Raw genomic sequence first — 17234 nt, 5'->3', positions numbered from 1 at the left:
TATCAGAATTTGGAACATTATTAGTTATTTAGAGAGCATTGTGTAAATTGGTCTCCTCCTGACACAAATGGCAGCTTGCTGTGAGTTTCTAACAAGCTAAGGTGTATGGCTGTTCCCAGGGTATGCACTAAGAAACAATGTGCTCAGCAGCGCCCAGTGCGATACGTGGTCTTACAGTGAAGGCTCTTTGCAAAGATTCATTTTAGGAATAGAGTCGCATTTAAACAATGTTTTTGTTATCTTGCTAAACTGGGCCTAAGAGTTTTCAAGGAGTTTAGCGTAGACATTGTTGATGAGTCTCTCTACCAATGAAAGTAAATGTATAATGTTTAATGGAGATTCTATTATTACTAACTGGGAAGGGAAAATAAGTGTTAGTTTGTGTGTAAAGTTTTCTTGATAATGGTTTTATACATCTGAATTGTGGTTCTTAAAGTCATAAAACTCTGGATCACAACATCAACCATGAGAATTCCCATCTTAAAAATCAGCTTTCGTAAATTATCTGGAAGCTTATGTATAATTTAGACTTCAGAGCCAATTAGCTTAATTTAGGAACTGAAAAAAAGTGTTGTGCTCAATATCAAATTTTCTAGTGGAACTGGGTTCTGATCATAGGAAACTTACTAAGTCCAGTCTTTTACTTTCTCCTAAGTGTAAAGTCTTCAGTGACAGTTTTGCCTACAGCAGGCCTCCCAGATTGGGACAAAGATTTGAAATGTATTCTGAACTTCAAATTAGGAAAGCCTATCTTCTAATCATTGCATGTTGTTTATAGTGTACTGAGAAAATTTCTGATACTGTGAACATCCAATATGTAGAGTGCTTTTATGAATTCCATGGAGACTTTATATGAGTAACTTTTGCATTGACATGGGTATAAAAATGGGTTTCAGATGTCACTGTGTGCCAAAATTCCAAAAAAAGCTTCTAAATCTTCATGTATAATTTCGAGTGTACAATCATTCTCAAATGAAAAAGACAGAATTTGTATATACATTGGCAATCTATGCATGTAAATTGGCAGTTAGCATGCATAAATCCCGAACGCGGTTTTTCTTTCAATTAGACCCTTGTTAAATCCATAGTAACTCCATTAACCTCAGTGGAATTACTTTGGATTTATAATGCAGTTAAATAAGAACTCTGTTTGGCTACAAGTTCATTTCCCTTTGAAACTATGGTCGAACTAGTACAGGGAGAACAGTTTTAAAATGAAGGTGACACCTGTTTTCCTGATGTGTGAGAATATATTTGATAATTCCTCTTTTTTTTTTTTTTTTTTTTTTAAAAAAATAGATTCATCCTGCATGGAAAAGCTGCTTTCTAAAGACTGGAAGGAGAAGATGGAAAAATTAAACACAAGTGATCTTCTTGGAGAAATTAAAGGTATCTCACTAGATCAAATTTTAAATGTTCACATATATTTTAAAAAAGGAATTGAGGATTTTTTTAAAGTTCAGAAATAATAATAGAAATAACAATCGTAACTAGAGAGTGCTTTTCTCTTTCCAGTCAACTCACCCTGTGAGTTTTTTAATGTTTATCTTTGAGCTGATGGATGCGTCTGCTAAATAAATAAATTGGAGTATGTCACAATCAGTTATAAGCAGTATCAAGGATGTTATCACAAACACCAGGTTAGTTACATTAGTTCATTGACATTAGCCATATATCTCTGTGACCAGAGGAAGAGGAATAAACATCTTGAAAATATGGAGTTACTAGTACTTGGTACCGTTTCTTCACAGTTACATGAACTATATGTAGAAACTGCTTTCAGATTATAAAAGGGGGTAGTTCAGTGATTACTGTTCTAAATCTTTGATTCAAAATTAGGAAAAAAAAGAATATTTGTTTATATTCCTGCTGTTCGTGGGGAGGAACAGCATCTCTGGATGAAATTCAGGACCTACTGAAATCAGTGCAAGTTTTATTGCATATATAGACAGTACTTTCCAGTAATTCCAAGATTTGTTGAACCAGCAATCTAGTAAAAGTAGAATTCTCTTGACAGTTAAATACTATGTAGAAAACTTGAAGTGTTTTTCCCCACCCTTCAATTCTTCCATGGATTTTCTTCGTGAAAAGAAATTCAGTGTTATTGATTATGCAACAAATTAAAAAAGTGTTTTCTGTGCTGTGAGAAGGGGTCATAAGGCATGTTTGAGGAGTACACGAGGTACCTAAGATTTATTTCTCTTCATTGCTGTAATTTTATTAAATTGCAACTACAAATATGTGGAAACAAAGAATCATGTGCATCATATTAATAAATCTTTACTAATTTTTTTTTTTTTAAAAAGAAAGATGCTATTTGATGAAAATGGATACTTAGGGTTTTGCATTTCCACCAGGGAAACATAAGGTAGTTCAATTTTTTTATTATACAAGCAGTTGAAAGGTTGTCTCTTTCTAATAAGGAAGTTATAAGTGGTTCCTTCAGAGGATTCAGGACTAAAATCTGTTGGATTCTCCTGTTGGATTTTTTTGCTAGAATTGTGTCAATGCTTATATATTAGGCAGATAAGAAATCCTATAGTAACGTCAGTGGCAGAAATATAGTATGCAGTTTCACAGGAACATGTTAAAATTGACTGTAATAAAATCCAACAAAATTATGTCTTGAAATCACATTCTATTTAAAGCCGTATTGTCTCTTAATAGTGTGGAAAACATTGAATGCTAGTTTGTCCATTAATTGCACAATATAGCTACTTAGTCTTTAAATAGAAACTACTTGAATGCTATTAGTGAATCAAAATTAAAAGAGGTGGGATCTCTAGCAATGCAGAATAATGTTCTTTATTCTTTTATATGACACAGAAAGCTTTTTCATGGGCTTTCATTTATTAAAAAAAAAAAAGGTTGTTCCTCTGGATTTATGTAATTCCTCCTATTTTCTTAGTATATATATTCACTGCAGAGTGAACAGGTAGAGTTCTTGCTCCTAACCCTTTCTCATTTACCTACAAAGCATTCTCATTCAGATTTGGAAGAATTTTCAACTCATTCAACTACCTTTTCTGGGGGTATAGCCTATTAGCTCTATAAAAAGAATCACCTGATTAGGCTCACCAGGTTTATGTGTTGACGTTCGGTTGGTTTCCCCAACTGACTTCCTGTGTCTCATCCCCAGAAACCTACCCTTAAGAGGTCTTAATGTCTGCAGTATTCCTCTCCACTACTAGTTGACTTCCAGACACAATACTGAATCTTTGCTACTGCAACTGCGTTTAACATTTTTCATGAACAAGCAGAAATAGAAAAAAGCATACACAAACATGGAAGATAAATAATGGTTGCTGTTATGTCCTGCTTTACACTTGCCATATTCAAACCTCTTGACAAAGACATTAGTGTTGTTTTATAGAAGAAGGAAACAAGGTTCAGAGTTACATAGCAGGAGCAGTGACAGGTCTGAAGCAGGACTCCTTTCCTTTGGGCTCCCAAGCTAGTGGCCTAGCCACTGTCTGCAGGCTGGTTAGCTCCTGACTGATAAAATCGCTATCAACCTAATAGCCTGGTATTAACTCATATTAGCATTTTGTTCCTTAAATCATCTCAGACAGAAAAAAAACCCCACCAACAGTCTAGCTCATGGCAGCATGAAAACCAGATTACAAGAAGGAAATAAAGCAAAGTAAGGGAATCAGAGAGAATTTTTAATCTGCCAGAGAAGCATACTTTAAAAAAAAAATCTTTTCAGTGTTCAAGGTGGTAGATTTCCAAATCATGAAGTTAATTTTCATAGTGCTGAATGAATTTCCAGTTGGGTAACTGGCAGGGCATGCTGAGGTCTGAAAGAACTACTTTTGAAAATGTGTTGTCTTTGGGAGGTCAAATATATTTTTCCTTAATTTCCATTAGATTCTAAATCAATTTATTTAACTGGCTGATACTTTTGGCATTTGTGTGGACTTTCTGCTCGTATTACTGAGAGCCTAACTTAAAGATGTGAAGCGATGCAGTAAAAATAAATAAATTAGGGCATTAGGGGAAAAAAATCTTGATTATAAGAAAGTGAGGTGTGGTTCTGTGTGCTCTTTGCACTGACTGTTACTGGGAGTTGTTTATTTTAGAGAGAAGGCGTTGTTCTTGCTAAGGATAACCTGAGCACATACTCTTCCCCTGTGCCTGCACAACTACAGCCCTCCCCCCTTCAGTGAAAGACTAGCATCTTGGTTGTGGGAAGGCAGTTCACTAAGAATCAGTGCCAGAAAACAGGATGAAAGCAGAAAAAAAATGTACCACTGACACAAACTGTTTCTATTCATGTTTGGGAAGCACATAGATGAGAAGAAAAGATAATTGGCAGAGAGCAACAGATAAAAATGGTATTTTCTTGCTTTACCTTCTATATTTAGAACACAATACTGTTAATCAAGATATAATTATGAACTATGTCTATTAATTCAAACAATAGAAGCCAATACAAAAGTAACAAACAGTGAATCATTTATTTTTTCTCTAAGTGGGATTGTCCCTGTTCACAATTACTCTTGTATAGTGTGCTTCATTTGTAAAACTGCTTTTTCTGAGTTTCTTTATTAGGATTTCAGTTATTGATAATGGTCCCAATTCTTCCTTGAATTCCAGCCAGACAAGCCATTGACTTCAGGGAGGTTGCATGAAACTCAGAGGAGCATTTGGCAGAATGCTTTGTAGTCAAATTCCAGTGGTTAAATAAGTCCTTGTTCATTTGATATGTTTATAAATGAAACACATAGGTCAAATTTTCAAAGGTCTGTAAAGCAGTTGAGCTGAGTTAAATGACCTGCTCACCTGGAAAAAACCCACAGCTGCCTATGCAAATCATTTGATTGTATGCTATTTGCCAGTATGTGCATGCAACTATATATACTTAAGGTATACAAGCAATTTGTTAGGCTTATGTCCAGCTTTTGCAGTGTTGTTTTTTTATATAAAAATCAGGATCAGGGAATACTTTTCATCCTAATTTTTGTTATCATGTATTTTAATACACAAAGTGATGCGGGTCTCTCTTCTAAATTTCCAGGTATTTGGGTGCACAGGGTTCTGTCCTTGTCCTCCCCTGCTGCATGTATTCCTCTTGCTTAGTTATCTAGTTTTTCTTCAGCAGCCACAGCTAGGCAGAGTAGCATCATTTATCACTATACAGAGTCTGTTTTAAGTTTTCTGTTTCTGTTCCAAATATAAATCTCTGGAATAGCACAGTCTTGCATGCATCAGGCAGTTGTCCTACTGAAATAGCCCGCAATGGTCTTTCTCAGCATGCAGGGTCTTTGAAGATCAAATAAGAAAGGTCAGTCTTTAAGTAACTTAAGCAATGATGTTATCGTGAAAGGGTCAGAATTGGTCTAGCAGTCTTATAGAAGAGTGACTCCTGGGTCACTGGCTACTGTGTTGCAGGTTAGCTCTCTGGCTTCCATCGGTGGTGTTTACAGCTGGAACTATCTATATTTATAGGCATTGTGACTTGAATGTCACATGCTGTCTTTGTACAGTATACTCTATTTTGGGAAGGATAGCGATTGATGTGTCCATAGCTTTATCCAATACAGAAGGCTGTTTACATTATGTTTCCCGTGCTAATTCCTTCCCCTTTTATATTTGCTGGTTTATTAAAAAGAGCCTAAAACTCCTATTTCATGTGACATGTACACATTTAATGGCCTCAGAATATTTGGATAGGTGGGAGGCAGCATTCCTGTTTCCTAGGAAATGTTGAATTTAGTAAAATGAAGCAACTTCACCCCACTTGATAGTCTCCTTGTAAAATACATTATAAACATTATTGAAAATCAGATTTGTCCCTGGTATTAGAACAGAGAAGACATTGAAAGAGGTGTTTTCTAGGAGCAGTTTTTTGTGTGTGCGTTACTGACTGGAAGAGAACAGTGAGGCACAACTGTTTGAATCTAGTAATTTAACACTATCCATTTCTGGAAGAGTCTTGGAGAGAGTTCTGCATGAATGAATCCTTGAGAAAGTTATGGTTTCTGTGTTTTTACAGTGAATTAAATTTTTTCTTAAAATATGCATGATTTACAAAACATTTTAAAATGCTATTTTTGCTTCCATTTTATAATATTTGTCTTCACAGATAAGCTTTTGGGTGTTTCTTGGTGCACTATATCAGACGTGAAGACCATTTTGAGGAAAATAAATCTGATGTTTTCCTGTAGCCCTGACCAACACTGTAGTCTGGATTTGCAGTAATTATTTCTCAGTATAATTGCTGAAATTTCTTTCTCATGAATTCTAAGGGTATATAACAGTCTGCCTTATAAATATGTATAAATAAATATATATAAGTCTTATATCACAGAGGCACTCAGAGGTTTTTAATTATGTCACTTTGTATGGCTATAGACTTTTCAAAGCTCTCCTTTGTGCTCTCTGTTATAAACATATTTTATTTCTTTTGAAGTCTGTGTGATATACATACTAGCAATTAAAAACCCAGCTCAGGCTTTGAGACACAAGGTCTTCTTAATTAAAACTCAAACAAAAGCTACAAGCAAAAGCCCCACTATATGATTAAGGTCTAAAGTGTTATGATACATTAGAATCATTGCTAACTGCTAGGATTTAAAAAATCAATACACAGGAAATAGGATCAACTGGTTCCAATTAGTGAAACCAATCAAAGCATCCAACAAAACATAACAAAACAACGCAACCCAGAACCCCTACCCCCAAATCCTTAAGAAATTGGTCCTGATTAGAAATATACCACAGGCTATAAAGGTTTCTTATAATGTATTTATTACCATGATCCAATGAAGTGATATGTTTAGCTTTATGTTGTAGATCTCCAAATCAGAGAGATATTTTTGTTTTGCCATTTCTCAAGCCATTAGCATTTTGTGTAATGTGTTACAAAAGCTACATTTCCAGGTCTAACCTGACCTTCTAAATTTAGTGGTAGCTTTCTGAATGACTGAATATTTCATAAGCACTTTCAGCAGTTAATGTTTGCATATTCTTTAGTCTGATTTGCTTGAAGAAGGTAATGGATTCCAAAATAAAAATATTTTGGTTAAACTTACCATGCCCCATTGTATCTATTTGTTATGATTAAGATACTGATATAATTAGTTAGACTAATCACAAGTGTGAACTAGATTAAATTATGTGGTCTTATGTCATCTTGACTTTTTTGGTATGAAATACTTTTCTCCAGATTCTGGATTTAAATAGACAAACCCTGAACTGTACAGACAGAGGGTGGTTCTGTGGAAATGAATGGGACTGCTCACTGTACAGAGTGCTATTATTTAAATTATGTACATGTAAGTCTTGGCAGGCTTGAAGCTGTACTTAGTGAAAAAAAAAGAGTAAACATTTTTATTGCTCTGGTCTTTTGGTCAGAGGGTCATATTTCAGTAGCACCTACCACAATCATGCCTGCTTCTAATGTTAAAAGTTAATGGCTATTACCATTTCTAGTTCTTAAAACTCCACAACTATAAATTACATTGTAATCAACCTTTCACATAAATCAAGTTCGCCATATCTTTGAATACATTTTATAAATAATATCCACGAGGGTGCATGCCATATATTTCCAGGCACACAATGAATTTGTTACTCACTGCAATCACATATATCTATATATTTTTTACCTGACCAGTATATGTTTCTAAGCTTAACAATTCAGGGCTAAATATATGAACTAAATATATACTACACTGAAATCAATGGGACAGTTCACTTACATGATGTGTTCTGTGGAACTCTGTCCCAAGTAGCGTACTAAGAAATAGTATCATCTGTTCATGACAAAAAGGAATAAGAAGGATAATGATGCTAATGATAAGGGTGGTGAGGCCCTGGCACAGGTTGCCCAGAGAAGCTGTGGCTGCCCCCTCCCTGGAAGGGTTCAAGGCCAGGTTGGACGGGGCTGTGAGCAACCTGGGCTAGTGGAAGGTGTCCCTGCCCATGGCAGGGGGCGTGCAAATAGATGATCTTTAAAGTCCCTTCCAACCCAAACCACTCTATGATTCTATTTTTAATTGCCATTTATTTTTTTAGCAGAAAAAGGATTGAATATAAACTAAAAAGGACAAGTAAGTTTTTTTCACTTTTTCTTTGAAAATTTGCCATTTTCTTCTGTTGGTAGGTTGTTTTGGTATTGTATATACGTATTTTTAATTTTCATTATATCAGTAATTGTTTTTTTAAATAAATATGGAGTCTTTAGTTGTAGTCAAAAGGCTTCTATGTTGAAGAAGTGTATCACCACTTGGAACTTAAGGCCTTCTCTTCTGACAGTGGATGTCAGTGGCAAATATCCTTTTGACTCAAGTCCCAGCTTAGTCACCAATGAAATTGCTTACCTTTAGCAAAATAAACTCCTACAGAAGACAAATATACAAGTTCATATGAAAAAGCAAGTGCATATGTAGGAGTCTGTACTGCTAAAACAAGGGTGGAAGCTCTATTTCTTGTGTTTCATCATACTTCAGTGCTTTGGGCTTTTTGTTGCTGTAGACATATAAAGTGAAATTCTAACAAATTAATGAATGTAAGTATTTTTCTAGAAAGATGCATATAGGCACAGTACTGAAAGGACTGAAATTTTCTGATTGATTTGGATTCTGTGGAAACCTGTAGCTGCACTTTATCAGGAGTTTCATATTAAGAAAATCTTTGATTCAGTGTCAAATATAAAGAACATATTATCCTGTAGTGTTCTGTCTCTATGGATACTGAGCAACCTGGGGAAGGGTGTAAGGAAAGGGCAAACATACAGTACTATTTCCTCAATATACTCTTCCAATTTCCCACGAAATATGATTAATGGTCTTCTTGATTCAGAGGTGGTACATTTGGGTTTAATGGCCCTTGATAGAATTATCATCTATGAACATGTCCAATCGCTTTTGAACCCTTTAATAGACAGCTGGAAAGTCTGTGGGGATAAGCTCAGCAGTTAACAATATGCTGTATATTTGAACCTAGTACCTTGTAGGTGTCCCCTAAATCTTGTATTATAATGGATAGGGAATGGTTGTTCCCTGTTCATCTTCTCTGTTATACTACATTCAGTTGACTCTTCAGGTTGAAAAGTAAAAATATAGTTATTTATTCCTTACATCATCCTTCTCTGCAGTTAATTTGGAAAGAAACCTTTTGCACAAAATATCCCTATTCTGAGCAACATCAAACTTTGGCACTGTTTAATGAGACCCTATGTCGCAATCTTTTCAGCTCAGTTGGTTTTAAACTCCCTTTCTGAATAGGGAGTCGGTCTTGAAGTGGGGTCTTGATGTATGGATGTTGTGTGGAAATGAGAGCATGCTGATTATATCAAAGATACCAGGTTTTGTTTAAGAGATATATAAAAATACCTTATTGGGAACTTTACAAACTGTGGACCCGGGGGTAGTTCAGAAATGTCATATGTAAAACTTAAGGAACATAACATTACTACTCAGAAAAAAATGAAATACGAGCACTTTTGGGAAACTCACATGCAACTGAGAATAGCAAGAACATAATGTGCAACCTGACACAGCCACTGTCTCAAAAGCCTAAGCTCAGTGAGGAATAGAGGAAGAAATACAGGAAGGGTTGTCCTTGTTCTGTCTAAACAAGTTGACCCTTTGGAAGAGGTTAACTATCAGTATTTTTTTCAAGAGGTCTTGATTTGTCTAACTGTGTCACCTCACTTCAGATCTGACCAATGACATCTGACAGTTTTCTGCCAAAGGGCAGATCTAGCCAAACTGGGCTCATTTTCCTTGTTTTCACCTCCGCCTGCCAACATTAAAGTGATTTCAGGCTAATAGGGATCCCCTTGCTCCAATCAGGTCATTCATGATACCACCCCCTTACTTGGTGGGTGAATTGGTCTCAATACACCATCTCCCTTCTGTCTCTCCCCTGGATATTTATTTTGGATTAAAGTAAATAATTTCTCTCTTTTCCACTCCCACCAAATTTTGTTGGTTCTGGCATGATTTGCCAATACAGAAAATTTTCAAAAACACTAAAAAGATGAAGTCTCATCAATTAAAATGAATATATGAATTGTAAATCAAATTGAGAGAGCTATATTGAAACAGTTTCCATAGGAAATTTGTCTGAACAGAGAAAACAGAAATAGAAACCTATTAAGGACATAGTCTGACCTGATTCCATGATTTCATTGTAGGTATTAACCTCTGTGTTAATAAAATTAATAGATTTATACCCAGGCAGCTTGATAAGAAGTGGTTCTTTGTCATTAAGTTTAACACTGAAATCCTGTTATTATATACATATTTTTCCTTACCTTTTTTTCTTTAAATTGCTGTTAGTTTGATCCACATATGCTAATATTTACCTTGGTCTGCATCAATAGAATTATCAAAGTTTAAAGTTAGTCATGTTGTCATAAATGTTCTTTAAGGGTTATACAAGATTAAGCAGAGACCTGCTCAATAGCTGTTTAAAATTTGTTGCCCCGTAGATAGCAGTAATGAGAGGCTAACACACTCATGTTGGGAGTGAATCCTCATGTCTATTAAGATTTGTTTGAATAGGTTTCCATCACAACAGGTGCACAATTATTTTATGAGTAAAATATTATCAGCCTTCCAAATTAGCCAGGGCAAAATGCAAGTTGTCTGATTAAATAATCAAACCCAATACTTAAAATGCACTTGATTTCCACAGGAATTTTAAGATGCTAAGTCCCAGTCTATCAGTGAAACTGTGATTGTTTGCAGCATGCAAGTAGCAGCTTGTAGAGTATCCTGTTTGGTATGTTTTACATAATTCATCCTACATTATACAAGACAAAACTGCTAAAAAAGCATATAATAATAGGTTTTACTTCTAGTCAAACAATTTTAATCTACCAATGAAGGTATTATACTGTGCATTCAAATCAGAAAAAAGTGGGCCTCTAATGGGAAATAGTTTGAAAGTGTTCTGCATTCAATTAGGAGGCACATCAGTTTAGAAATACAAAACCCTGTGTTGTTCTTTAAATAATTTAGTTTATGAAGGGGGAGGGGAAAAAAGGAAAATCCTCTGAATCTGAAGTGCAGTTTGCAGTGTGGAGATCACATATGTCACCAGTTATTGAAAAGCTCAGTAAACACAATGACTCAGAGACCCAAGAAATGGGTAAAATCTGAAACAGTAGTTTCACCACGAATGGAAAACAGCAATGCAGCTGTCAGATGCAGATTATATACAGGTAACAATCTTCATATCTGAATCTGTTTGTCAATCAGGGAATGCTATGAATCAAGAGATGGGATCTCAAATACAAAACCACAAAGTCAGAGACAGCATCTGGAGGAGCTCCAAGCCACAAAAATTAGGGAAGAAACACAGAGGGCACAAAAGCTGTAAATGCTTGCATGGATTCTGCCTCTATATACATTGAATTTAAATAATTGTGTTGATACATCAGTAATAATAATTGCTGATAAAAATTATAGTCCTTATTTTGGGCAGCAATATGTTTTACTAAATGTGAAATTAAATGCAATTTGTATTAATTAGGGATAATATGAAAGTATGTAAGTGGTTGACATTTCCGACATTTTAAAACATACTACTATATGTGAAGATCTTTTGCATTTGTTTTGACTTGGAAATGCTGTAGATTGATATATGCCCCTAATGTGTTCTGTTGAAATAAGATCACAGTTCTAACCCTTTAGATCAGAAAATTATTTATAGACAAGGTTCACCATACTTTGAAATTTAGTTACGGGATTTGATCATTGATGTAACTGTTTACTAGACAATTGTAATTCTCTCTGGAAGCTGGAATACAGTCTTATTACAGATACTAAACCAAAATCTACTGTTAAAATGCGGGTGGTGTACTGAAGTTGCAGGATTTCAAAAGTCGGTGTAGTGTATACAGACATTTTATGTAGGTTTGTACAACTTAAGGTTTTCTAAATGTGGGAAAGCTTACAGAGACTTCAAGTTTAGATTGGTAACATCAAAGGAATACAAACAGAGGTTTACTAAGGAAGGTAAAGAAAATAAAATAGGCATAACTGTTCTGTGGTTTGTTTTTTCAGATTCATTAAGAATCATAGAGTTCCTTTTAATTTGTAACTGAAAACTTTTTACCTTTGCTGCTTTGCTCTGGTGTAAGGATCCATTTGCCTACATATTGTTGAGATTCTGCAACAGTCACAGGATGACTGTGGATTTTCTTTTAGGACCTGTAGTGAATAGAGGGTTCCTACATCAAGATGTATTAATAAATTAATTACATCAAGACTATTAATAAACCCTTTTCTCTATTTTGTTGTATTCTACACCTTCCAAGTGTTCTATAGTGTAATTTTGGGTGTCTCAAACTTCAGAAGGGGTGACCACTTCTTCTGAAATGTAGGGATTTTTCTAAAAATAAATACTTTGTCCTATCAGTTTACAGTCTGCCACTTTTCAAGATAACAGTGATTGACAAAGGCACTCGGGGTCTCTCTGTATACTCTCAGATAACATATCCCACCATCAGACCAATATGAACACTTGATGCTAAGAACTGGCTGTGAGTAGGCCATAGTGAGAATTCTCCCTCTGCTGACCTGGAAAAATCATAGTCAGTTTCCACACATAGCTAGTTTAGTTACTAAGTTTACAATGTTTACTTTACTAAGTTTACTAAGTTTAGTTAACTTTATAGGTAAGTCTCTTCTCTCACTTTGCCTCTTTCTGTTCCCTTCCATGTGCATTGTGCTAACAAACACTGAGAAAAACACTTTTCTGAATTATAGTTACAACTACTGAAAAGGGCTATGGTGATAAGCAGCAAATCACCCATGACAGAATATAGGTGCTAATTGCTCGTCAGCTGAATCTGCTATAAGGAATTTACATTATGACAGCTATGCTGGTGTAAAATGTTTGAATGCATTAAGCGGCTGGAAATTAATATAAAGTTCAAGTTTGGACGTGAGGGAAAACTGAGGATTTATGTAATGAAAATGAACATTGTTTAACTTGTTTTAATGAAATAGTCTTCACAAAGGAGAAAAGTGTTCCTTTCAATAGGCCAACTTGCAGCGTGATCTGTAAAAGGAGAACACTGCTCTTCACTAGTCAAAGTCAGATCCTATAGGTCAGCTGGCATCACCAATGCCAGGGCTGAGACTGCAGCTATTATCCAAAAAGGTAACACAGTTTCTGTGATGGTCCTTAACAATCTCTAAGAGGTGTGTATTTTTTTTAAAGCAAACCTAATCTGCCATTTTTCATTGGAGTTCTGAAAGAGTTAGTTTTCTGTGGTTCATGAACTCAAGATACATGATATCTGTTCAATGTTCTTGACTGACTGCTAGAAGATAGGAAATGGTTAAATGATACTGTGAGAATTAGAAGGTTAGTTGGTAAACTAGGTAATGGTTTTGACATGCATACCTACTCAGGCTTTTGTAGTAGTGCTCTTGTCGGTGTTAGCTATGTCATAGCAAGTGTAGAGTTGTGCAGTTGGTTAAGCAACTGAAAAAGTCAGTCCTCTTAAAGTATGTACACTAATACTGAGTACTCGAGTTAGTAAAAATCTTTATTTTTTTGCATAGGAAAATAAATGTGAATGAATGTGTGTGAGTGTTGCCTTATAAATGCATATTCTGAATTGTCTTTACATGTCAGATTAGTATTTTCATCCTCTTATGCAAGCTGGTTGTCTTATATGGACTGTTGTCTGTATATGTTGAGTGCATGATATAACTGAAAGCTTACTGCAAACTTAGCTTTATTGCAAGGTGCTGAGGTCCCCTAAATGCAGAACATTTAAGGTACACCAGAGCAGAAAAATCTCATCTTTGCTATTACATATCAAGCTAATAACGGAAGAGCTCCAAAGAGGAATTTGAAAATTTGTAAGTGAATGCAGTCTGCGCTACTTTGAAATTACCAAAGTGCTACTGAGTTCTAGAAAGTGATACCTAAATACCTCATGTCCTTCAGCAGTTCTTCAACAATATTTCCATTTATGACTGTGTTTATTTTGATATCCTGAAATGATGATGATAATACAATATATTGATGGCTATATGTTAGAAGTTAGCTGTAAGGGTGCAGTTGGAAGCTTTTTTTGTACTAAGGTTATTACCTATGTGAAACTCAAAGTAAGCAACTTAAGGTTTTGACTGAAACATGTCAGCCCTAAGCCTGTGTATTCACTCAGATTCAGGTTCTCATGTCCACTAGCTGGTGTTGCACATCAGAAAAGTAAATTAAACTACTTTTACATTAAGGAAAGACAGTTTTTTGACACATAGGTATGAATTCCCATACAGGGAAAACAAATCTTAATAAAAAAATCATCAAATACTGTATCTGAAGGGCTAAAGTTGCTATACCAGAACACAGAGAAAACTGGAAAGGGAATCTTTGGTATAAAGAGGAAGAAACAGTCAAACTTCCATTTGATTCCAGCAGTCATCAGAAATGGACTCAAGGAAGAACAGGAAAAGCATATATTTTCACACTAATGCTATCCCAGCCTCTGACTGTTTTCAGTTCCAGGGATCCCCTGACCCTGATGTGGTTTGTTTATTTTGTATCAGTCAGCTAGATCTCTCTTTCTGCTCCCAAATACTGTTCCAGTCCCGCCTTGAGCCTATATAAATCTTAGAGCCCATGGCATCTTTTAGGAAGATATTCCATGGTTCTAGAGTCCACTGTGCGAAAAACCACCTCTGATGAAAATGAATTGAAAACTTCTAAGGTGATGTTATGCAATTCAGACACATCTATCTCATTTTTTAAAATAGTGTAAGATGTTATGTGAGTCAATGGGTGCTAGATGCTTAAGGTGTTTTTTAAAACATGGCCAATCCCTTTAAAAAACCTGGTCCAGAGACACCTAAATCTAGGAAACCCCTTGGAAAAACACCCAAGATCTTTACAGATGCAGACAGGTTGAAATTTTGATGGATATTTAAAATTCATAGAGAGGAAATAACCATAAAATACATTGCTTAAGTGCAAAATTACATTGCAGTCACAATTAGCCTTTATCTCAGTTTGCAGTATCTCAGCATCACAGTTACACCGATGTAACTTCTGAGAAACACATTGGAAACATCGCATCAAGTTGCAATAGGTATGTTGTTCCAGACATACCTAATTTTTTTAATTTTTAATAGGACACTTAAAAGGATGATTAACTTTCAAAACCAATTGGAGAAGTCTCAGTAGAGATCCGTTTTCCCTGCTCCTGCTTCTTCTTCATTTATATTTTTAGTTTCAGTGTCTTGTTATGAAGGAAAAATAATGATGAAATTGCCATTGCTGTAGAAATAAAGTAATGAATATACAACTGGATGGTGTCTTATTGTCTTAAGGAGAGAGGAACAATTAGGGGATCCTGATTTCTTAAATATATCCTATTTATAATATATTGAATTAGAATGCTGTTTAATGGAATTCATAACCTCTTGGTGTGTTTCCTACATGCTTCCAGTGCTTCAAGATTTATTCTGAATCATCTTTAGACTGTGCTTAAACTTGTGTCTATGTCCAGGCCTTTGAATATTAGATTATATTAAGTCTTTTGAATAGGCAGTGTTTATGTGTTCATTCTGAGTGATCCTGTTTGAGTGGTAGAATACCAATATAAGCACAAAAAATAACATGATACCACTCTCTGGTTTGGGACTGTGAAGAATTTCATTACCAAAGATTCTGTAGTGAAGGACTGTGTTAAATGTTTTGGTTTATGATCAACTAGGTATATAAATAAATTGAATTAAGTAGGTTTCCAACTGTACTTTTAGTCGCTTCTAAGAAACATCTGGCTAAACATGCTCATGCTTGTGGTTAGAGCCCAATTATACCAGAACACTCTTAGAATATGTGTGGAACTTCAGTCTGCAAATGTAGGCCACCTCCTTTGTGCTCTGGTTAATGTGATTTAGGAGGTTTTCTGCAGTCAGAATACTTGACTGATAATTTTGTAGCATATTTCATAGTAGCGCAGCAGGCTGGTCATAGAATTCTAATTTGTTCTGGAATGTGTTCTTTTAAATTATTTATTTAGTTATTTATAAAATAAACCTTGAGGGAAGAACAAGCATAGTTTACTTGTTTGGTTTTTGTTTCTCATACCCATACAGTGAGGTTGTGGTTATTTCAAAAGACATAAGATAATGCATATTTGTAGCATTAATAAACTCTGCTGAATTGGTTTTACAGATTATGAGGTTGTGTGTAGCAGATAAGTAGCACTTTCAATTTATAACTGTTTGATTATGAAAGAAATTTATAATAATATTCATATTTACAAGCCTGAAGCTGCCAATGTTGACCACCTAATGCCATTTATTAATGAACATATCAACGGACCTGTTTGAAAACCCACTGAAATAAGTGTAAATCCTTCAACTGACTTCTGTGGACACATTCTAAATGTATAAAATGTTGTTGCTTTTCCACACATATCAAAGGCTTTTGACTAAATTGTCTCTTCTTAGATGAAGTAGGAAGTTTCTTCTTTACAGCTTCCATGATAGACAGGCTATGCTAATGTCCTTGTTTTGCAATAAACTTTGCTTCTTCATTACTTATCACCAGAGGCAATAAAAATCTTCAGAGGCAAATATAAGTTTTTCATTGATATACTTGTTTGTATTTGTAAGACATGAAAGATGAACATGTAATTAAGATCAAAATTAAAATTTATATTTAAAGTATATAAATCTTGCAGTACTAATACTCCTTATATTTATATTTAGACATTTCTGAGTGGTGTAGCTAATAACTACTAACTAAAAACTTGTGGAAGTAACTTATTTAACGAGATATAAAAAGTAACTGCAAGACATCGTAAGTCAGAGTATATTTCACAGGGGCACATCTCTCCTGTGTATATTGTGCATTCTGGATGCGGTAGAAGAAATGCATTTGGGTTACAATTTTCAGTATAGGAAGAGAGGCAAGATTCCTGGAGTGTTTTGGATTGGGATCCTCAGTGTTAGCTTTCAGGCAAATGAACTCCAGTAATTGAATCCTAATATATAAATTGATTAGATTTTTTTATAAAAAAAGCTGCAGTGGCACCTATGGAAAGGACCTCTTCCCTTCTTGCACCCATAGAGAAAAGTATTCATTTCCATCCTTGTTCTAATAGACCTTCCTAGTACACAGATGCTGAAGTTCAATATAAGGCACCACATCGTCCTCTTTAAAGCTAGACTAGCCCCACAGGAGGATACAGCGATGGTACATTTTTTCACATGATTTGCACATGTCCAACTGCAGGAGTAAACATAAAA

General features: G+C 35.1%; 1 protein-coding gene across 10 annotated transcripts in view; it reads left to right on the top strand.

Annotated features, from left to right (window-relative positions):
- Window positions 1-17234, top strand: part of SOX6 (SRY-box transcription factor 6) — a 375244-nt gene that overhangs the window by 197323 nt on the left and 160687 nt on the right. For all 10 annotated transcript variants that reach the window (XM_074842580.1, XM_074842581.1, XM_074842574.1 and 7 more), the window contains one exon: window positions 1300-1389. In XM_074842580.1, coding sequence (XP_074698681.1) covers window positions 1300-1389 — 90 coding nt within the window. The remainder of the gene's footprint in view (window positions 1-1299; window positions 1390-17234) is intronic.

Source organism: Strix aluco, chromosome 16 (genome assembly GCF_031877795.1).
Source record: "Strix aluco isolate bStrAlu1 chromosome 16, bStrAlu1.hap1, whole genome shotgun sequence".
Taxonomy (NCBI): Eukaryota; Metazoa; Chordata; class Aves; order Strigiformes; family Strigidae; genus Strix; species Strix aluco.
The sequence above is the reverse complement of the archived record's forward strand: the minus strand, read 5'-3'. Positions and strand labels throughout refer to the sequence as shown.